Here is a 23,804-nt window from a genome sequence, read left to right on the forward strand (position 1 = left end):
TTGGAGGAATAGAAAAGGGCTGAAGCGGGAAAGTGTTCGCTTGGTGTCTATGAGGAAGAGTCCAGAGGCCAGTGTGGCTGAGGTAAAGTGAGGAAGTGAGAGAGAGGCAGACGTGAGGCCAGAAAGGTAGGGGCGGACCACAGGGACTTGCTGGCCATAGTAAGAAGGTCAACTGTATTCCGAGCGCGCTAAGAAGCCATTGAAGTGTTCTGAAGCAGAGTGGGAGCAGTCTGTGTTGGTTCAGAAAGGGGAAGCCCACTTGGGAATTTCATTCATTCATTCCATTATTTGCTTATCAAATATTTATTAAGTATTATGTGCTAGGCAAGAAGCCACGGTGGCTCTGTGGGTTAGACAGTGGGCTGCTAACCACAGGTCAGAAGTTCAAATCCATCAGCTACTCCTTGGGAGGAAGAGGAGGCTGTCTGCTCCCATCAAGCTTTGCAGTCTTGGAAGCCCTGTGTAGGGCCATTATGAGTTGGAATTTATTAGATGGTAGTGGGTTTGGTGGGTTTGGGCTTGTATGTGCCAGGATGGTGCAAACCGGTAACACACCTGGCTGTTAACAGAAAGGTTGGAGGTCTGAGTCCACCTAGAGATACCTCAGAAAAAAGGCCTGCTGATGTACTTCCTAAACATCCACTGTTGAAAACCCTCTGGAGCACAGTTCTATCTGAAATACACAGGGCCACCTTGAGTTAGAATTGACTCAATGGAAACTGGTTTACTGGTATCTACCTGGTGGGGCTGGTCAGGAGGGAGAGATACAGCAGTGGACAAGATAGACACAGTTCCATCTTCCTGCACATATAGCGAGGTGCAACTACCGTCGCAGGAGAGAAAAGTGTGGGTGTGGTTTCAGTTAATTTGGGAGATTCAGAGGAGCTTCTAGGAGGAAGCAGCATTCAGTTGACTGCTAAGGAATGAAAATTCATGAACCAAGTAAAGGGGGAGAGGGAAAAGTGTTCCCAGCAGAAGGAATAGCATATGCAAAGGTCCTGAGGCTGGCATAAGAAAATCTCATTCAAGAAACTGACAAACAATCTGAGCACCAATGTGCACATTCATTTGTAAAGCAAATGTTTATTTCATTGAGACTCTTCTCTCTGACTTCTTAATGTTGTTAAGTGCCATTGAGTCTGTTCCAACTCACAGAAACCCTATATAGAGTTTCCAAGGAGCAGCTGGTGGGTTTGAAACACCAACTTTGCAGTTAGCTGTCCAGGGCTTATTCTACAGCACCACACCAGGACTCCTCTCTGACTAGCATTTGGTAGAATGCCTTGAGGCGTGCACACATAAAAGATCTGCCTCTGTACTCCAAGAGTTTACAGTCTGGGAGAGAAAATCATGAACATAAGGAAGTTTAAACACAGGGCAGCAGTATTTTGAGAGGTCTCAGGAGGATGGGATGATTCCAACCACTGAATACAGACAACGGAGAAGGAGGCATTGGACTCATCTCAAATATGTAGCAAGTCATTGGAACCAGAAAGATACAACGGTATAAGCAACAGTATGGAGGTGGGCTACTACCCATGACAGAAAATAGCAAGCGCCAGGGGATGCCCAGCAAGTAGCTTAGGCCAGACTGAGAAGGCCCTGGAATACTCGGTTAAGGAGCCTAGATTTTATTCAATAGACAGTTGGGAGCCTCACGCATCTTTGAGCTGGAGTATGTCAGAAGCAAAGCAGTCCATCTGATGTTGCTAAACCAAAGGAATCTTAAAAGGGAGAGAAGAGAGCAGGAGGCCAGGTAGGAACCACGTTCCTTATCAGTCCACGTCTGGAAACTCATGAGATTGAAAGGTGGCATTAATTAATAGCATTACCAAGGCCACATGTGCAAACCAAGACTGTCCTAAGTAGGGGAGGACTGTAGTCCTTCCTGGTAGGAGACCACTGTAACAGTCTAATTTAAAATCTTGGCGAATCAAGCTGGGGTGGAAGACATAAAGAAGAACGTAGTAAGAAAAGGTAATAACTGTGTCTTCTTTCTTGGAGTCTTGAGAGGAGCAAATGGTTAAGCACTCAGCTACTAACCAAAAGGTTGCCAATTCAAATCCACCCAGAGGCACCTTGGAAGAAAGGTCTGGCAATCTACTTCCAAAAGATCGCAGCCACTGAAAACTCAATAGAACATGATGCTACATGGGCTTTCCATGAGTCAAAATCAATTCCAAAGAAACCGGTTTGGTTTTTGTTTTGCTTTCGTTGTTTTGGTGCCCTCTTTCTGACTGTGTTCACTCCCTGAGCCAGTGTCCTTGTGGGTAGTATTCTTGTGTCTCTTCCTTATCAGCGTGTGGTGGGGAAGTGGGGGGTGGAGGGGGTGTCTCAATTAAAGTATGATACAAGTGAGTTGAGGTGACACTTAGAGCGGTCTTCTGAAATGTGGCCTCCCCAGGCAAACACCGCCATCTTTATCAACATCGTCCTCGCAGGGTATTTTGTGAGCATTAGCTTGGTGGGACAATGATCCAAACCAGACCAAACCCACTACCATTGAGTCTAATCCAACTCACAGGGACCCTCTAGGGAAACCACAGAACTGCCCCCTTAGAGTTTTCAGGGCTGTAAATCTTTATGGAAGCAGTTGCCACATCTTGTTTCCAAAGAAGGGCTAGTGGATTCGAACCACTTGCCTGTTCATTAGTAGCATAGTGCTTAACCATTGTGCCACCAGGGATCTTTAATTGTAGGTATTAGAATCTCTGTTTTATAGACGAGGAAAGTAAGGCCCAGAGAGGTTGAAGGATTTTTAAAGATCACCTAGCCGGTAAGTAGCTGAGGCAGAATTTGAATCTGCTGCTAAACTACCCATTAACCTATACTATAACACCAAACTTATTTGTCTTAAAGTATTATTGACAGAAATAAATCTAGCATGATACTAAGGACACAGTAGGTGGTCAATAAACTGACCTTTCTTACTTCAAGAAAACATTCAGCTTCAAAAGCCAGCAAAGAAATCAATTAAGGGGTCATTATTTGCCATGTAAAATAATTAACAAGGTAACCCCGAGAGTGCACCAGTGCCTTTGTTAACAGACCAGTAACTCACAAGCAGTCTCCTGAGACTAGAGAAAATTACACCTCCTGTCGAAGATAAATTTCATAAAAAAGAGATCTCTGTTCCAAACACATCCAGGAAAACCAGCATTGACGTTCATAATTGCATAATCAGACTGTAAACATTTCATTTCCTCTCGATTTTTTTTTTTTTGGGGGGGGGGACACACCTATTACCACCTCATGTTAGGCACTTTCCCCCTTTGCTTCTGTTTCTATTTATATTATAATACTCATAAAACATATATTTAACAAATCTGAAAAGAAGAATCTCTGGAGCCCAAAAGCCCTCCACTTTGTACAGCATCTACTATTACTCAGTTCTAGACAGCATTGTCTTCTCTATTGTTTTCTGCCTCTTCTGCATTTCTTTTCACCCACTCCACTGGGGGGTATAGATTCCACCCCCCCAAAACCTCAGAAGCCAGGTATGCCAGGCTGTAGGACCCACAGAAACTTCAATCCCACCTAAACTTCTGAAACAAGTCAAAACATTTTTCTCTCCCACAAAAGACTGATCTCTTTCCTGTGTTAATTTATGAGAGGAATTTATATGAAAAAATGTTGGGAAATGTTGAAAAGGCTGGAAATGCCCATCAGCAATCCCACCTCGCCAGCATATGAACTTCTCTCCCTTTTTCTGTGCTGTTGTTGGTCTCATTCGTGTCCCTATGTGTCCCTGTGTGAAGTGAACCTCAGTGTAGTCATCTTCCTCCTGACAGTCTGTCTGTCACAGTCTCTGTCACAGAAACCTTTTTTAAAGAGATGATCAATGTTCTATGGCGCTAATATTCTTTAACGAACAACTGGGTGCATAGCTCGTCTACTTCCTTTTGAGTAATTTCCTGAGAAGAAAAAAATAAGCAGGTGGGCTTGGTAACTACAAACTAACTGATTTATTCGTTGGATGGTTTTAGGCAAATTACGTAACTTCTCTCAACAGCAGGATTCTTGAGTGTATACTGTTGACAATTATACTCTGCTTTCCTCATCACAGTGGTGTGAGATATAAAACATACACAAAAACCAGAAATCCGTAAAGCATTTATGTGCCCTGGAATCGATTTTCAGCTCATAGTGACCCCATGTAACAGCATAGAGCTGTCCTATAGGATTTTCTTGACTGTACTCTTCATGGGCACAGATCTTTCTCCCACAGAATCACTGAGTAGGTTCGAACTGCCAAGTTATTGGTTAGTAGCAGAACACTTAACTGTTGCATAGTGCTGTTGTCATTGTTGTTGTGTGCTATTTAGTTATTTAAAGTGACCTTGTGTAGATTTTTCGAAGCTACAGATCTTTATGGGAGCAGGAAGCCTCATCTTTCTCCCTTGAAGCAATTGGTGGATTCGAATTGCTGACCTTGCAGCTAGCAGCCCGATGTGTAACGATACATGCCATCCCTCTAACAGTCGGTCCTGTGACAGAAGTTTTTATTTATTTTTATTTTTTATTACAGCATAGGATTTAAGAGCATGGATTGCAACGTAGAGCTGCCAGAATTAAATCCGACTTCCTAGCTATGTGACCTTGGACAAGCGGTTCAATCTCCTTGGGCTCTGGTTTCTTCTTTTGTAAAATGAAAGGAATAGTAATTACATTGTATAGAGTCTGTATGAAAATTAAGTTAAAAAGGTACATAAAGTACTTCCATAATAAACATTTCATAAATCGTAGCAATGAGAATGCTTTTCTCACATCCTTCCCAAGGCATTGCACTTTAGTTCCTTCCTGGTATCACTACTTTGGTTTGGATCTTGGATCTCTTGATGCAGTAAAAAGACTGTGGCTTAGAATCTAGAAGCCTATTCATTCTAATCCTCCCCTTACAATTGAATGATTAAGCTCTGTAATCAGGGCTTTGAACCGTTTCAAACTGGATCAGTCATGGCCAAAAAAGCGCAACAGGGACAGACTAGAAATTTGCAAAATGTGGGTGTACCAGAATGGTAACTGGAACAGGAGAAAACAACAGCTTGAAGGCCTGGAATAGGAGACCTGGAAGAGGCATAGTTAGCCCATTCTGGAGCCTGATTCGGGTGGGATGTTGGATCATCACCAGGACTAGAAAGAGTAACACACATTCAAAGCGGCTGCCATCTTTGAGCTTGGCACTGTTGTTTCCAACTCTGCCAGGTAAGAAGTTTAGTTGCTAATCAGCAAACACAAGGAGCCCTGGTAGCATTGTGGGTTAGGCACTGGGCTACTAACCACCAGGTTGGCAGTTCAAACCCACTAGCCACTCTGAAAGAAAAAACTTGAGGCTGTTTGTTCCCATAAGGATTTATAGTCTTGGCAACCCTACATTGGGTCACGATGAGTTAGAATCGACTCGATGGCAGTGGTTTATTTGTTGTTATTTTTTTCCTCAGAAGAGATGAAGTTTCTAGCAGGGTTGTTGTTAAGTGCCTTTAAGTTGTCTCTGACTCATAGTGACCCTGTATAGGGCTTTCCAAGGAGTGGCTGGTGAGTTTGAACCACAACCTTGTTATCCTGCAGTGCCACACCAGGATTCCTCTGTCAGGGTGTTGTTGTTATGTGCCATGGAGTCGGTTCCGATCCATAGCGACCCTGTACAGCGTTTCCGAGGCTGTAAATCTTTACGGGAGCAGAACGCCTCATCTTTCTCCCGCGGAGCAGCTGGTAGTTCCGAACTGTTGACCTTGTGGTTTGCAGCCCGATTCATAACCACTACACTACCAGAGCTCCTTTCTGTCAGGGTGGTGGCCCATAATTTTCCCTGTTCCAGTTGTCATTCTAGACACGCACATTTTGCAAATGCCAAGTTGTTTCCTTGACTATGACTAAACCAGAAAGAACCAGTTCAAAGACTGGTCTGTAGCTCTAGGCAAATTCCTTAATCTCAGGGACCTCAATATCTTCCCTATATAAAAAATACCTATCCATGAGATGATTACAAGGATTTGGTGAAATAATATAAGCTCCTTATGAGCGAGTTGTGCCTTAGTCACTCATTATTCCCAGTACTTAGGACAAGGTTTGGCACAGAATAACAGATCAATAAAGACTGCAGGACAAGATAGAAAGGGAAGAGGGAAAGAAGTTCCTAAACCATGACCAATACCACCCTTGGCACGCAATTAGGGCTCAAAAGAAAATTTATCTGTAGTTCATTTATCAAGTACTTGTGTGCATAGGGTCTTAAGCCAGGAGTCCAGAAACACAAACAAGTAGACACAGCCTCCTCGTATAACATGAAAGCTGGGTGCATTTATATAGTGAGAGTGTGAGCACTGAGTATGTGCAAGCTGGGTGCATTTATATAGTGAGAGAGTGAGCACTGAGTATGTGCAAGCTGGGTGCATGTATATAGTGAGAGTGTGAGCACTGAGTATGTGCAAGTCCCTCTAGAGGATGTTGTGCCCTGTGCTAAGTACAGACAATACAGCAAGGGTGAGGAGATTGAGGAACAAAGGACACTTCCAGCAGACAAGGAAATGAGGGTGGAAAGCATGTGCCCTCTAGACCCATGGGGGTAAGTGCCCCCTGAGAAAGAAATGAGAGGGCTGCAGTTCTATGTTGAAGAGAAATCACCATCTCCATCCTTAAAACTCTAGAACTGGGATGAAATGGTCTGGTTTAAACAAAACACCTCTTAGTTTGGATACCCACTCACTCTGAGAACCAAGTGTGACATGGGAAAGATTATGCCTAGCTTTAGGGTAATACAGTAACTTATCAGAAACACTGAATGCTTCCATGAACGTATGTGGCCTTCTGCATGGTCCTGCGATTGTGCTGTGGGTTGGCCCCTCTCGGGACACCCTAGGAGGTGGGTACTCTGACTCATGCTGGCCCCGTGTATATCAGAGTAGAACTGGGCTCCATGGGGTTTTCAGTGACTGACTTTTCAGAAGTAGATCACCAAGCCTTTCTTCTGAGGTGCCTCTAGGTAAACTCGAATTGCCAACCTTTTGTTTAGTAACTGAATACACTAACCGTTTGCCATACCCAGGAACTCCAGTTCCAGTTTGTTGTTGTATGTGCTTTTGACCCGTAACAAACCTATATAGGGTTTCCAAGGAGCAGCTGGTGAGTTTGAACCTCCGACCTTGTGGTTCAAACCTGCCTTGTGGTCAGCGCTTATCCTACAGTGCCACACCAGGACTTCACTTTACTGACAAGTGAACTGAGGTTCAGAGAGGTCACACAACTTGCTGAATTCACACATGCAGTCCACAAAGTTGACTTTCACCAAGCTAGTTGAAATCCAGTGCCCGCACTGTTAAAGATTGCATCTGCATTTGCAAACTGCAACATGCTATGCAAATAGGAGGTGCTGTCACTTTAACAAGGAGGCTTTGTATGTGTGTTACGCTGTAGGGTGAGAGCAGGGCCACGAGGTTGGGTCACAATGAGTTAGAATCAAGGTTCGTGGTTCAAACTCACCAGACGCTCTTTGGAAACCCTATAGTGGATTGCTAAGAGTCGGAACTGACTCAATAGCATTTAACAACAGCATTTTAAGTACAATCGTGTCTGTAAATAAACAGATACGAAGCCCTTGATGGTGTGTGTAAGATGTCAAATTTGCCAAAGTAACTGACAGGCAGGAAGATAATTACCTAGCTGGCACTGGTACCAGGCTGAACTCAGAAGCTCTGAGAAGAATTTGAGCTAAAAGGTACATGTTGTGTGGAGGTACCCACACAGGAAGGAGTACTCGTGGGCGTCCTCAGTCGACTGCCAAAGTTACATCGAGGTACCGGTGGCAGCCAGACGCCCACTGACACGTGACAGCATGTTCCCAAGAATTGCAGTGTGAGCCGTCTCCCATCAGGGTGTGGGTGGCCTGGCCACCTCAGCTTCTTCACCCAGTAGAGGAGGTGAGCTGGAACATCCATGTCAAAGGCCCTTCTAGCGCTGAGGATTGGGGAAGTGAGGAAGTAGTCTAGTTTTGTAATTAGAATAATCCAGCTCCACATCCTGGTTTGGCACTAGCCAGTTGTTTGGCCTGGAACATGCTAAGTAGGCTCTCTAATCTCAGTGTCCTCATCTGTGAAATGGGAATATTTGTGCCATAGGTTTGGTATGAGCATTAAATGAGGTAACATGCATAAACATTTAGCACAGTGCCTAGAAAAGGTTCTAATTTTCATTAGCACACTATCAAATTTCAGAAAAGGACTCATTTGTATAAAACAGTAGTTAATAATCTTGAAAATACTCAAGTCAACCTGCCATCAGTTATTAAAATAACGTCAATCAATGTATTTTCCTCCTTCCCAGGAGTTCCGGTGGCACAGTGGGCTAAGCATTGTCTGCTTGACGAAAGATCACCACTTTGAACCCACCAGTCCTCCTCGGGGAAAAGCAGGTGGCAGTCTGCTTCACTGCAGCTTTACAGCCTCGGAAACCCTGCGGATCAGTTCTGCCCCTTCCGACAGAGTCACTGTAAGAATCGACTTGACAGCAGTGAGTCTGGGTTTGGGTTTTTCTTCCTCCTTCCTGGCCTGTCTCCTTGTTTTCCATCTTCCCGTTCCTTTCCTCCTTGCCTGCCTACCTGCCTTCTCAAAAATGCTCTTTAATCTCTAGGCAACTCAGAAACCACTTGTCATCAAGTCAGTTCCAACGCATAATGACCCTCGGTATGTAGAGCTGTAGGACAGCGTGTAAAACTGTAGGACAGTGTTTAGAACTGTAGGACAGTGTGTAAAACTATAGGACAGTGTTTAGAACTGTAGGACAGTGCGTAAAACTGTAGGACAGTGTGTAAAACTGTAGGACAGTGTTTAGAACTGTAAGACAGTGTTTAGAGCTGTAGGACAGTGTGTAAAACTGTAGGACAGCATAGGGTTTTCAACGACTGGCTTTTGGGGGGAAGCAGATCGCCAGGCCTTTCCTCCAAGGCACTTCGGGGTGGACACCAACCTTCAACCTATTGTTTAACAGCCAAGCGTATAAACTATTTGGACCACCCAGTGACTCCAGGTGCTGATAAACAAGTATAAAGTTTGGGTTTTTATTTTTAATTCCTGTTAATACAAAAAAAAAAAACTGTGAACCAAACACTGAATTCAAGAGAACCCTTTTTTCTGGACTTCCCATCTCCCAGTCCCTCTGGACACTGCCTCTAGGCAGCAGCTTTGCCGAGGAGGTGCTCTGGGCTGCTCTGCCACCCCAGTGCCCCCTCAGCTGTGCCTTGTGAGAATGCCATGAAGCTTGGGCACCGGGAGAAACCCCCAACGAAGCACAGAAACAATTCCTTCTTCTAATCATAGCAAAGTTTCCAAACTTTAAAACTGAGCCTCGATTAGAAGAAAAGCAGTGTTTTTTTCTTCCTAAAAGCCTGGCATTTCTATAAAGGTCCCTTACCCACACCACAGCAACCTCAAAACCTCTGGTCACTGAATTGAAAATAAAAGTTCATGGAGACCGAAGGCCTACTCACAACAACCGCTCAGCGTTTTACAAAGCTTCTTTCCAACGCTTACAAATCTCAACATTTTAACTGGGAGCCTCAAGCCTTTGCCATTTTCTTCCTTATAAACTCGTGGTGACTCTTAGCCACTGTCGGTTATTTCTTCATTAGGATGTCAAACAACATGTTATGGAGCAATGATTTTGCCTTTTATAAAAGAAGTCATCAAATAAAAGAAATAAATCTAGAAACAAAATCTTTAGACCTTTTAGTATAGAATGCTACAGAATGCTCTGTAGAAGCCAGGATGGCAAGACTTCATCTCTCGTACTTCGGACATGTTATCAGGAGGGACCCAGTCCCTGGAGAAAGACATCGTGCTTGGAGAAGTGGAGGGTCAGCAAAAAGAGGACGAACCCAGCGAGCTGGACTGGCTCAGTGGCAGCGTAACAATTGTGAGGATGGCACAGGACCGGGCAGTGTTTCATTCTGTTGTGAGTCAGAATGGACGCGACAGCACCCAACAACAAAAAGTAATCATCAAAGGACCATATCCTTTTTGGTGGAGCAAAGAATTTATAGAAGCATCCTAAATCTACCCCCTATTGCCCCCCCACCCCTATCCCCACGCTCTAGATTTATCATCATCAGCGGAATGGAACACAACAAAGAAAACTTGGCAACAGGTTTAAAGTGATCAGGCAGTTTCATTGTAAATAAGTTTGGATTTATGCCATGGTGGCAGTTGGTGGTTATGTACCGTGGAGTCAGTTTTAACTCATACCGACTCTGTATGGGGTTTTCGAGGCTGTAAATCTTTACGGGAGCAGAAAGCCTGATCTTTCTCCCATGGAACCACTGGTAGTTTCAAACTGCCGACGGTGTGATTAGCAACCTGACTTGTAACCACTATGCTGTCAGGCCCAATTAATTGGAGAATGTTATAGAATCCTAATGACTTCAGAAGGAACTTAACCTACCCATAAACATTTAGACTTAGTACATAAATTATAAATTCATATACGTTGTTGTTGTTGTTAAGTGCAGTTGAGTCGGTTCCAACTCATAGCAACCCTGTATAGGGTTTCTGAGGAGCAGCTGGTGAGCTTGTACCGCCGACCTTGCAGTTCAAACAACTTTGCCGTCTGACGCATTAACCCACAGAGTCACACCAGGATTCCATATTGTACGCAGGAACACCCAAATTTAGATGATTCGTTTAGAAAAAGATGATGTGAAACTAAACAAAATTATTCATGCTGGTTTTTAAAAAATATTAAATACTATAGTTGCAACACTCAAAGAAATGCTTCTTTCTTCAAGGGTCTAAATGGAACTTACAGTGGCTTCACAGTCGTAATAAGACTCAAAGTAAACCCCTTGATGTAATTTTCTTTAAGAAATGCATGTGTGCCTCAAAAACTGCATGCTGGCTTGGTGGTGAATTTAGCAATCACTGCTTAGATTATTTCAGTGACAGTTAGAAACGTAGCTCAAGAGTAGTTCACGTGTGTTGACCAATTAAGCATTTTCTCCAACGTAATAGATTCCTAGGATCAATGCTTGTGCCATGGTCATTGTCTGTTTTGATTAAGTAAAAAGATGCTAGATTCAGCAATCTCGCTGAGGCAGCATCTCAACAACGCTGACCTTTAGCACAATTGGATAGTCAGAAAACACACAGACTCCAAGTGCTAACTAGCCTTCCCTGATTGCAGTCTTTTCAAAGGCTTTCTTTTATATGCCTTTAAATGGAAACAAAACCACCACCATCACAAAAACCCAATGTGCCCATTCCCACCTGTCTATTAATAATCCCTCATCACTCGGAAGGCAGTTGTGATTTCTTGTCTTCTTGAGGACTGACCAATCATAAAAACGGAAACTACATGTATTTTTACGTAAACTTGCTGTGAGGATGGGAGTGGGCACAACAGAAGCCACATAACCTACTGGCCCAAACACGTCCAGCCTGCCTTGCCTAAATTCAGACCAAATTCAACTGAAAGCCACACTGGCTACATTTCATTCTTTTCTGCATCGTACACTATTTCTCTTTCTCTGAAAGAAAGTTGTTAACATTTCAAAACTCAAAAACTAAAATGTGGGTGAAATGAACACTTTAAAGTCAAAAGCAAAGCAGATGGAATACATGGGCATTTAAAAACAACAACCCACGCAACAACATTATAGTAAGACACACAGACGAATACTCAACTTTCTGCATCCCACTAAAATGAGTTCTGGAGACTAGTTCGTTTGAAACTGTTTTCCACTTCCTGAAACCCTAGTGTAAGAGAGTGCAATGTTTTAAAGACAATGATATCTACAAACCTAAGGGGAGAAAAGGAAGAGGAAGGATCTAGACCATTGCATTCCAGATGGTGTCTGCCAGAGATAGACAAGGTCCCAAACTCACTGCCCTTGAGTTGACTCATGGTGACCCTGTAGGCCATTGTAGAACTGCCCCACCGCATAGAGTTTCTGAGGCTATAAATCTTTACAGAAGCAGACAGCCTCCTCTTTCTATCATGGAGTATCTGGTGGGTTTGAACTGATGACCTTGCAGTTAACATCCAATGCTTAATTCACTGTGCCACCACGGCTCCTTTCTCTAGAGAAAGATCCACTTGTAACTGCTCCTCCAAAATTCAGATTCAAGTCAACAGGTGTTGTTTCTTCTTAGACCCTTTTTCGACTTCCTTCAACAGATTGAAATACACGTGGATGAAGCATGGTCAGCGGAGCTTAAACTTGCTCATGGGAAAAGAAGGGACAGTAATATGAAAGAATCCCTCCATCTAAATCACTTGGAGTCCTGGTGTGGCGCTGTAGGGTAAGTATTGGACCACGAGGTCAACAGTTCAAACTCACCAGCCTTGGAAACCCAAAACAGGGTCATTATGAGTCGGAACAAAGTTGACAGTGCTTAACAACAACAACAAATCATTTAGAAAAGAACAACTTATCTTAACATTAAAACTAACACTGTGTCTCCCCTGAAGTCCTTCTTAAAACCAAACCAGAGGTTAGCTTAACCAGTAAAAAATGTCTGTCTTGAACATTATGCTCTTTTAAGAACTATCTTGTTGTTGTGCAGTGCCGTCGAGTTGGTTCCGACCTATATTGACCCTGTATAGGGTTTCCAAGGAGCAACTGGTGAGCTTGAACCACCAACCTTGCAATTCAAACAGCTTTGCAGTCTGGCGCATTAACCCACAGAGCCACTAAGAACTATCTACATGGTATGAAAGTGACAACAGCAAATCGAAAGATTAGACAGGAAATTTAGGGGACAGTGAGTTATGTCGGAGGACGAACAGCTCAGAAAAGGAAGGTGAGAATGGTTGTACCCTCAAAGAATGTCATTATTGTCACTGAATGGTGCATGTAGAAATTGTTGAGTTGGTATATGTTTTGCTGTATATATTCTCAACAACAACAAAGTAACAACTTAAGATGGTGTCTACATAATACAGAAAGCATCTAGATAAATTGCAACAGACTGTTTCCAAGAGTTATTATCTCTGCCACTTCCCAACCAGACAACTGAGACAAGAAGGTGGGATCATTATTTTTAATAAAAATAAGATCTGGGATTGACTGAGCAATTGCTATGATCCAGGTACTAAATTGAATACTTTACATGCATACCCACCCCTGGATTTTCACAACAATCCTAGGAGATGAGGGCTAACTCTTTTCCCAAAGAAGAAAACTAAGGAAGAGAGAAGTTAGGTGATTTGCCCTGAGTCACACAGCTAAAGTAAGAAAATTGGGATTTAAACTGGGGTCTCTCTGATTGCAAAGCTCGTTTTATGTTTCATTGCATCACATTATGTGCACGTGACGACTTATGTTAACAAACATCGGGAGGGATGTCATCTAGCTGCAATGTATTGCTTGTTAAATTACCTAAAGGCTACACATGTTATCACATTATTTACTGGTTTCTACCTCTTTAGATGATTCTTACTGAGTTATGTCAGTATATAAGCATGAAGGAGACCTTGACATTCTCAGAGGCAAAGCAAATGTTACCTGAAGTTCAAATGAATCCTGAAGATCAGTGTGCACTTCACGTCACTCAGAGCAATGTGTCTGCCTCTAGTTTTGTTAACAGTAATCTCAAATTCCGTCTCTTTGGTTTTAAAGGATTCTCTCAACACTTTCCTATAGAGCCCTGGTGTGGCTCTGTAGGATAAGCACCAGACTGCTAACCACAAAGATCAGCGGCTCAAACCTACTAGCCGCTCCTTGGAAACAAGGATCACTATGAGTCAGGACCAACTGAGGCGGAACATAACAGCAACAACACTTTCATATAGGGAGAAATGAACAAGTCCTTTGCTTTTGCTAAAATGATATATGCTTTTGCTAAAATGATATAGGGCTTTCCTCCACTACCATCCTCCTTACTGGCAAAAACTGAAAAGAAAGTCAGTATATCTTTGTGGTCAAGAGAGACTGGGTCCATGGGGGGTACAGGGGAAGGATTGCATGGAGGAGATTGTAACCATGGCAATGAGATGATATACGATAGAATGAATGTAAAACTAATGTTCTCCCATGTAAACTATCACATAATTCACAATAAAACATTTAAGTAAAAAAAAAAAGTCATGGTACAAAATTGTCATGGCCTGGTGAGAGATTCTAAAGAAGTTAAGTAAAAGGGTACCGAATATGAGAGTAGACATTGAAAACTTTGACTACATTTTTCAATGTTTTAAGCAAGATGCAATAAAGTATGTTTTGTTTTGTTTTTTTTTGTAAGACAAAAAAAAAAAAAAAAAAAAGGAGAGAGACTGGGTCCAGAGACCAAGAGACTGGGCTCAGGAATATCTGTTCAAATCCTAGTTTTGTCTTTACCTCCTCTTGGGCATCCTTCCTTGGGTATCCTGTCTCAGTTTCTTATTGCATAAATGGGATGGATAGCAATAGCACATATACACAGGTTTTTTAAATCCAGCAAATAATTTATTCCCACTACTCATCTGTCAAGGAGCTCTGGTAGCGTAGTGGTTACAAATCGGGTTGCTAACCTCAGTATCAGCAGTTCGAAACTACCAGCGGTTCTGCGGGAGAAAGATGAGGCTATCTGCTCCCGTAAAGACTTACAGCCTCAGAAACCCTGTTCAGGGTCACTATGAGTCAGAACTGACTCAATGGCACTTAACAACAACAACAACAACTCATCTGTCAGTTTGTTATAATACAGTGGGTGGCATTTGCTATGATGCTACTGCCATGATCATGGTGGTATTTCCAATACCAATAAGGTCACCCCGGTGGGCAGGTTTTAGCAGAACATCAACAGACTAGGAAGAAAGTCCTGAAAATCAACTTCTATAAATCAGCCAATGAAAACCCCATGGACCACAACCAATATTGTCAAAACAGGGCTAGAAGATGAGCCCCTAGGTTGGAAAGCACTCAAAATATACAGTGACAGCAACATGCACTCAAACATACCACAGTTGCCAGAAGTTGGAGTCAACGAACAATGTATTTTAAGCCATTAGTACATGCCTAGCACCTGGAAAGCATGTCATAAATAGTTAAGATAAACAAAAAGCTAGGTTTAGAATCTGTATTCTATCTCAAGAAAGTTGGGCACATTCAATCACGCTATGGCAAAAGTGTCTCCAATGCAGTCAAGCAAAGCTTATCTTTCCAGCCCAACTTCTAAGGAGTTCACTGAGCACTTCAGCTTGTAGCTTTGATTTCACTTCTAACCAGCTGGTTTTCCCATTTAAATGGTGAATAATAATATTTCCTTCTTTACAGGGTTGTTGTGAGCCATCATAGAGATCAGGGGAGGAGAACATCTGGCCCGAGGGCCATATAAGGACTGTGAAATCAATTGGTCTGGCTGCGCCATGGCAATTGCAGTTCCAGCCATCACATTAGGGGTGAGTTAATTAAATACTTGGCCAAATTGTTGTTGTTGTTGTTTTGTGCCGTGGAGTTGGTTCCGACTCATAGCGACCCTGTACAGGGTTTCCGAGGCTGTAAATCTTTACGGGAGCAGAAAGCCTCATCTTTCTTCCACTGAACAGCTGGTAGTTTCAAACTGCTGACCTTGAGGGTCACAGCCCAATTCATAACCGCTACGCTACCAGAGCTCCATATCTGGCCAAATAGAGCAGGTTAATTTTTAAGTTGATAATTTTTTATGGCCCGCAAATGATGTTATAAATATTCAAATGACCCTTGGTAGAAAAAAAAGATTCTCCACCCCAGACAGAGAAAAGAAATGTAAAGAAAAATGCTTAGTAAAGTGCAGACACACATCTAAGTGTTCAGTACATGTTAATGATGACCACTTTCATGGGTCATGCTCAATAGTCCAGTCAGGTAGTTTTATCAGTTTCTGGAGAAAAGTGAGGCTTGGAGATAGTAAGCCTTAGGAGGGACCAGTCGCTGGAGAAAGATATCATGTTTGGTAAGATGGAGGGTCAGATAAAAAGAGGAAGACCCCCAACGAGATGGATTGGCAAAGTGGCAGCATCGATGGACTCAAGCGTGGCAACAGTAGTGAGGTTGGCCCAGGATCGGGCAGTGTTTCGTTCTGCTGGGCATAAGGAGTTAGTAGGTACTGACCCGATGGCACCTGACAACAAGAGACCAAAGGCACACAACTTCACGTGACAGAGCCAATTTGTGAAAGGTCTTGGTGTGGCACTACAGGATAATGCACTGGATCATAAAGTTAGTTTGAATCACAAGGTCGCTGGTTCAGACTCACCAGTCACTCCCTAAAAACCCTACACAGGGTCACTATGAATCGGAACCGACTCAGTCACACTCAAAAGCAGCAGCAGTAACCTTCCCACCACCATGGTTGATCGTCATCATTCTGGATGTTTTGATCTCTTCAAAGTGCTTATCCCTCTCAGAAATTTTCTGTTTGTGTATGCACTTGTTTGTCTAGAATTTATGCTGTAGGAGAGCTGAAATTGTTGGGGTAGGTTAACATGTAGCACAGCCAAGGCATGTAGTTTCTTTGAATAAATGAATGAATGAACAATGCAAGCCATGGTTTGTCTATGTCCAAAACATATAATCAGGAATCCCCAAAGTGCACATAGTTGTGCACCGGACTATGAACTGAAAGATTGGAGGTTCAGCTCCCTGGGGATCCGCTTCTAAAACTCTCCGGAGCAGTTCTACTCTGAGCACATGGGGTTGCTATGAGTCAGAATTGATTCCACGGTAACTGACAACAATAATAACAAAGAGACACTCTGAAAAGTTATTTCAGCTGAGTGCAATGATCACAACATACACTCAGCCTCTATGATACACTGCCTCCCATCGTCACCATCATCTTAGAACCTCTTCAAAGGCAGAATCACAAGATTCCTTCAGGGAGGTTTTCTCTGGTACCCAAAGAAGACAGAATTCCATGATCCGACCATTCTCATTACAACCTTCTCTTCTCACCAAGTGAGATTCAAATCTCCCCAAAAAGGCAGTGCCTGGATGATGGAGTGGGTGGGCCAAGGTAACAGGTTTCCCACAGTCTGGTCTCCAGTCTAGCTCTGCCACATACAAGTTGCAACTGGGGAAATTCCAAATCTTCCTATCCTAAGGAGGGACAATACAGGATTGTGATGGATGTACATAACTAATGTGTAGGCAAGGTGCCTGTTATGGTGCTAACACATGGTTGTACCCAACAAGACAGCCCCCTATCATCCTCTAGAGCCTAGTCCCTACTTAACCCTTTCAGTGTGTCCATACTTTCTCTCCTAAGAGAGATTCTGAAACTGCTGGCAGCAGGGCCATGGCATTGTTCACTCAGTAAATGCAATTGAATAAAATCCCCGAGGAATTAACCCAAAGTATTTTTTTAATTCTTACTTGACACCACTAAATAACCTGAGTTCATTCTCTCTCCCCTAAACCTGAATAATTAAAAATATATATATATACAATAGAGTGGGCGGAATAAAAATGACATCAGGGATTTCTACCACTTTTCTGCTCCCTGGAGCCTTGTGGTTGCTTTTAAGTGCCTTTGAGTCCATTCTAATCTATAGTGACCCTGTATAGGATTTCCATGGAGCGGCTGGTGAGCTTGAACCACGAACCTTGTGATTCGAACTGACTTTGCAGTTCAGCGTTTTAACCCACAGTGCCACACCAGGACTGAGAAACCCTGAAGGGGCAACTGATTGGTAGAATAGCAATCCCAAGTAGAACAACAAGGGTGGGCTCTCTGTGGAAATGAAGAGTCCAGTGCTGGACACCCCAAATTTTATACCTTCTCAGAATTTTTAGCAAAGACACCAAGATAAACAAACACACCAATTTGACTTAAAATCAGTCTTATTGTTGTTGTTAGGTGCCATCGAGTCAGCACTGACTCAGAGTGACCCTAAAATCAGTTTTACAGCATTGGGAATGGAAGAGAAACCAATGCTTGATGAGACGCACAATCATGGAGCTCTTGTAAGGACTAATGTCTGTGAAAAGACTCTACCAAGTATTCAGCAGATGTCCCCACGTATGACAGAACACACACAAAATTACAAGCATGTAATTTGACTGGTAGAATTTTAGATGGACCATTAAAAAAACACACACACAAAAACCAGTTGTTGTGGAATTATCGCCAACTATGCCAGAGTAGACTTTTGCTACGTAGAGCAGCTCAACTATGCTACGTAGAGTTTTCAATGACTTATTTTTCATCTTAGCCTCTGGGTGAACTTGAATCTACAAGTTTTCAGTTAGCAGTCCAGAGGTAACAAAGTCTCTGGGAGTGGAAAGTTTTCCTTAGCGAGAATTATCATCAACAAGGGTAGCTAAGTGAGGGAAGAGACTCTCTTTTTTCAAAAGGCTTGAGAAGTAAAGGATAGCGTCTTTGATGACAACATTTTGACATACTGATGACAAACAAGTTTGCACACTGGCCAGTGTATAATACTGGCTTCAACATCCGGAAGCATTCTAGTGTTTCCTGGGCATGGCCTTATAAAGTCTGAGAATTCCTTTGGGGATGTAAGGAGTTGGACAAAGACACCTCAGATGACACTGGAGAAAGGACATTTGAATCCTTAAGAAAACGATTCTTCAAGGTTCTTGACTTAAAATCTTAAATAACTCTTTAACATAAAAATGTTTGTATATTATTCGTTTGTGGAAGTGGGGAGCAGATTCAGCAATTGTGGAGTGCACCCATGTTCCGGAGTGAGGAGACTGCTCGAATAACGGTTCTATAGTAAAGCCAAATGAATACAGGGAGAGTCTAACGTGTCAGAGAACCTAGGACTGTGAGTTTGCTAACCCTTCGTTTTACAGGCAATGGAAATTAATTCGGGGAAGGCTGGGAGATTGACCTAAAGTCACATTAGTAGTGGCTGAGTCAGAATTCTAACCCAGCGCTTTGCCCATTGTACAAAGCGAAGAAAGAAAAAGGAAAAACTCAGAAAGGGTCTTTCTTCACCTCCTAGAAGATTTCTAGTCAGAAACCAGCTTCTCTCTCTTTCCCCAACTCATCCTGACCCCGCACTCTGACAGATCCGGTGGAGTAGGGAGGTAGGAAACTCATCTCTGGAGGCGACCCACCGGTCCTGGCAGATGACAGACTAGAACCTCTCACTTCGGTGAGTCTGTGCCGACGCACTGCCCATCAGACGCCTAACCTCAGGACAGAGGGAGGCTGAAATAAGGTGCGGCTGGAGAGCTTGACCGCCCAGCTCTCACACAGCGGTGGGGAGACTTGCTGCAAACTCCTCCTTGCCCTTTGTTATCCGCCTCTGCCTCTGGCTCCCGCTCATGCCCTACGGTCCCCCGCCCGCCTGAAGTCACCCCAACTGCACTCATAATATTTTGCTTTGCGCTGTGTCTGTTTTCCACCACCAACTTCCAGCAGTCTCCATGGCGACGCGCTGGGAAGGGGGGCGGGCGCGGCTCTGGCAATCCCAGGCCAGAGCCGCAGGGTTACTCCTGCAAACTTGCGAGCTCGCGGGCTCCTGCCGGCTCCGGCAGCAGCGCGATGCCGGGCTCCCGGGATCGGTCCTGCGTGCTACGTCCTCACCCGCCAGGGTTACAGCGGCCGGTCTCCCGGACTATGCGACTCTCACTTGACCCTACTGCCAGATTCAGGCACCAGTGCCTGGCAGGTGGCTACAGTGGGGGTGCCAGTGACCCCCACGGAGGCCACGCACATATACACATACACACACAGGTCCGCGAGGGAGAAACAGCCTGGTTTGGACCCAGGAGGGAGGCTCAGCCCCGCGGCCCTTTGCTCCCATAAGCCAGCTGATGCGTTCCTCACCCGAGAGAGAAGGCGGTTTCTCCTGGCGGGTTCCTGGAAGAGGATGGAGGAGCCTCGGGCCCTGTTTCCACCGGGGCGACTTTTCCCTGAGGGCACCGCCCCGGGGCCACTGGACGTCCCTGCCTCGAGGTCAGGCCTGGGCCTGGCCCCCTAGACTGGCGCGCCCTGCGGTCGACAAGACCCTGGGAACTCAGATTCAGCTCCGGGGGAGCTTTGGCAGGCCTCTGCTCTGGATTCTAAGATCTGGGCAGGCAGTGGAAAGCGGTAAACTGTCCAGTCAGTCCAGGCTCGACAGTTCGCTTCTCCAACGCGCCTTCCCGTTTCACAAGAAAAGACCTTTCTGTGGCGTAGGCGACCAACCCGACCCCAACCCACTTTGCGTAATTTTTGGGTAGCCAAAACTTCCATCCACTTTTCCTTCTTGTTCTCGAAGTTCTGGGCAAGAACGCCACGCTCTACCCGGCCTAACAAACGCGACTGTGCCCTCAGCGACCTTAGCGAGTCTCCGCTGCCCGCGTCTGCGGGAAGTGGCAGGCCACGCGGGACTAGGCACCCACTGCCTGCCCACCCCTATTGGTTGGCGTCGGGGGCTGTGGCAGTGCGCGTACCACGCCCGCCGCCCCAGCTGCAAAGTGCGCCCAGGCCAACCTGCCCGCCGACGGCCTCCGCACGCGTCCTCCGCCTTGGACCCTCTGAGCTGTGCGGCGCCTCCAGAGTCGCCTCCGAGAGGGGTTCGGCATTGTCGGGCTCAGATTCCAGCAAGCCGAGGGCCCAGGAGGCGCGAGCCGGCTTTCCCCCTCCCCCGATTGGGCCATTGTCTTCATCCTACACTTGTTGAGTATTTGGGGAAAACTCGAGGAATATATTACCAGCTCGGTGAGCAGAACAAAGGGGCGCGTTTCCGTAGGTCACGCTGAAGTGGCCCCAAGGCAGGCCACTAGAGCCCGGCCCTGTAAAACTCTTCTCCGGGGCCCGAGGCACTTCGCGGGGATTTTCCTTTTAAGAGTAGGGGACCAAGGCTCGGCTTACGGCCTCTCTGATCCTGGATGCTCCCAGCTTCGCTTCAACACTTGCTACGAATGGGATGTTTCAGCCCTTTGGGAACGAAACAATAATCACACTGATTTCGTGGTTCCGATCGCGCGCAATCGGCTGTGAAAAAGCGTAAACGAACTGCTTGGTGGAGCGCCCCTCTCAGCCAGCCTAGGAGACGAGACTTTTACATAACAAGGAAGACTGGGGGCGGGGTGGGGGGGGAGATAGAAGCCTAATTGGATTAAGTTCTCTAGAAAGGAGGTGAGGTAAGGTTCCGAGACCCGGCGATGCCGAGCCGCACTTGTTGTCGCGGTTTCTGCAAACCCGAGTGGTGCGCCTCGTGTCATTTCTGCACGCGGCCTCCTTCCCCAAAACTTCTTATTTTGAATTCAGGATTGCGCTCTAGGGATGTCTCAGATATACGGAAAGGGGGAGGGTGAATGGGGAAAATATTTTTAGGGTGTTTGTAGTTAGGGTGGAGGTGACCACGTGCTACATCCAGGACAGAAAAAGAACGTTACTTTAGTCCCTCAATCCAGAGAGGAGAAAGTACCCCAGCCTGCCCCCCAAACGCCTCCGGGCTCTCCAGTCCGGTGTGTAGGGGGGAAGGTGCCGGAAACCCCCAAGCTGGGCCAGGGTAGGTTTGGAATGCGGGCAGTCTCCAATTCCCTGCGTGGGCCACAAACTCTGCAGACCTGGGTTTTTGTTCTAGGAAATGCGACGCTAAAGTTGGGGTGCTCCGATAGTGCTTAGTGACCCAATCGCTCGTAAAAAAAAGACCAAAGTGGGGAAGGGAGATTTCCTTCTTCTCTGGGCTTGCTTTACCCGGGGCATAGGAGACCACAGCCTGGTCCGTTAGGTTCCCGCAGCCAGGAGCTCGGATACTGCGCTCCTCTTCTAGCCTTCGTTTGTCATCAAATCTAGGAGGGGGGTTGCAAGGCGCAGTCTTTTCCTAGTCCCTAAAGGGCCTACACTCACCAGGGGGAGCGCAATCCGAGAGGGATTTGGCATATCGCATCAGAGACAGACAAGACAACTACCCAGGAAAACTGAAACACCCTCAGATCTACCCAGAAGGGGCGTGTGCCCCCTGACCCCCCCCATCAGGGCCGTGGCGGATGTCTGGAGGGGACGGAGACCTTTCTGCAATGACCGAGGGACGCCCATCTGTGACACAGCCCAGATGATCCTACTCCCACCCACCTACCCATTTCCAGCCCGCTTATATGGAGATGGCAAAGTCTGGAAGGCACTTGTTGCTCCGCGCTGCAAAGTGCAGCCGCGGATTCTCCCAGGCATCCTCCCGGGCAGCCTGTCCAGCTGCTGCCGCTGTCCAAGCTGCGCTGATGTTCTCATTTCTGCCTCTTCCTCAACCCATCTCCCCAAGAAACCCTAGAGGCTCTAACCGAGCCCCGACGGGACTGTAGAGTAGTTTAGCGAACGCGACTGGGGGAGTGTGAACTTCAAGAGAACATCTTCCACCTGGAAGGGTTGTAGAGAGTGTAACTGGGATGTAGAAGTTTGGCGGCTCTTCAAAGGTGTTAGGAGTGGGAGTTGGGGGACGCCGAAGGCTCTGGGAGAAAGAACTGAGATGCCGGGCTTTTTTTTACTTTAAGACGATTCCTTGGCCTCCTTCCTCTGTTGCTAAAGGCCGCCGCCACCCCGCAAAACTCGACGCCTACAACTAATAGCCCCCAAAGTGCAGAGGGGTATGCGGGCGATCACGCCGTGTCGCGTCCCGCCCTCTCGCTTCAACGGGTTAGAACATCACCAGAGCGCAGCGCGCTGTCGGGTGCCCCTTCCCGGCAAGCAGGCGACACCTCGCCTAGGAGGGCCCCTTGGTGCAGCGCCTATTCCCTAGGACCACCGGGTTCGCCGCTGCCACTCTCCAGCTGTGCTTCCCCACCGGCGGGAGCCGCGGTCCCACCTCCCTTCTGGGCCTGGAGGTCGTTCTGCTGGTCTTCGAGTCCCCCGCCACCAGCCCCCGAGCGTACGGCTATACCAAGGCCCCCAAACCCAGGGTGGGGAGGAGGAGCCGGGCCATGAGGGGGCGGTCGGCTCGCAACGTTTATACGAGTGGTCCCGAGCTCGCCTCGAGCCAGCGCATCTTTACGTGACTTTGTGTCCTGGGCCAGCGAAGAAGGCGCGCTCCTTTCTCAGCGCGCGCGCACACACAATTACACGCGCGCACACGCACTTCCACGCATTCAACATGCATACATTTTACTTCGCGCCGGATTGAAAACTTTTGCACGCCCTCCAGGATTTCCTGGGGTTCCGCTGTCAAGTTGAAGCCGCTGAACTTTTTTGCAACTCTTTCTAAAGTTCCCTTCTCCCTCCCTCCTCCTTCCCTTCACGGCCCCCTCTCCCCCCTCAGGACTAACCTGTGGAATCCATGTCGGGTTCCTCCAGTAACCCACAATGCATGCTCTTCCCATGGACAGCACAGGCGCCCCCCAAAAGTCCTGATGTTTGGGGATCCCCTGTGCTAGAGATGCCCAGGGAGGAAGGGGAAAAGGAGAGGGAAACGCAGAGCGTAGAGCAAGAGGGCAAAAGGATAAAGGAGCAAAGAAAAAAGAAACAGAAAGAAGAGGAAAGAAAAGAGGAAGGAGAAAAGAGCCAAAGAAGGGGGCGAGCGCAGAGCAGAGGGAGAGAGAAAGAGAAAGCGAGCGAGCGAGCAAGGGGACACTCAGTAATCCAGCCGGGCAAAGCCAAACCCGTCAAAATGTTTGCGGATGTTTCATGGGAAAAAGCATCATTTTATAGGAGCCCCGATGGGCGCAATGTCATTGATAGGCTAGCCGGCCTGATGAATGGCCGCTCGTCAGATGGGGCCGTGGCGAGGCGCACTGTGAAGCCCATTGTGGGCCTGTTTTGAATAAGAAAAGCCGCCTCAGAAAAGGGGGGCTCAGAGCGACGCAATCCCAGCCCTCCGACTTCCCCCTTCTATTATAGCATTAGCAACGTTTTTCTTATTTAAAGTTCCAGAGGCCTTCTCCAGCCTTCGCCCGGCACTCATTATGG

The 23,804-nt window shown here is 46.1% G+C and overlaps 1 protein-coding gene across 1 annotated transcript in view; it reads right to left on the bottom strand.

The window, feature by feature from the left end:
* RFX4 (regulatory factor X, 4 (influences HLA class II expression)) overlaps nt 1-23,595 on the bottom strand; it is a 222,706-nt gene extending 199,111 nt beyond the window's left edge. Inside the window, exon 1 of the mRNA XM_006865252.1 lies at nt 23,165-23,595. Coding sequence (XP_006865314.1) covers nt 23,165-23,207 — 43 coding nt within the window. The 5' untranslated portion in view covers nt 23,208-23,595. The remainder of the gene's footprint in view (nt 1-23,164) is intronic.
* Nucleotides 23,596-23,804: the final 209 nt, after the last annotated feature.

This window comes from Chrysochloris asiatica, unplaced genomic scaffold, assembly GCF_000296735.1.
Source record: "Chrysochloris asiatica unplaced genomic scaffold, ChrAsi1.0 scaffold00076, whole genome shotgun sequence".
NCBI classification, from domain to species: domain Eukaryota; kingdom Metazoa; phylum Chordata; class Mammalia; order Afrosoricida; family Chrysochloridae; genus Chrysochloris; species Chrysochloris asiatica.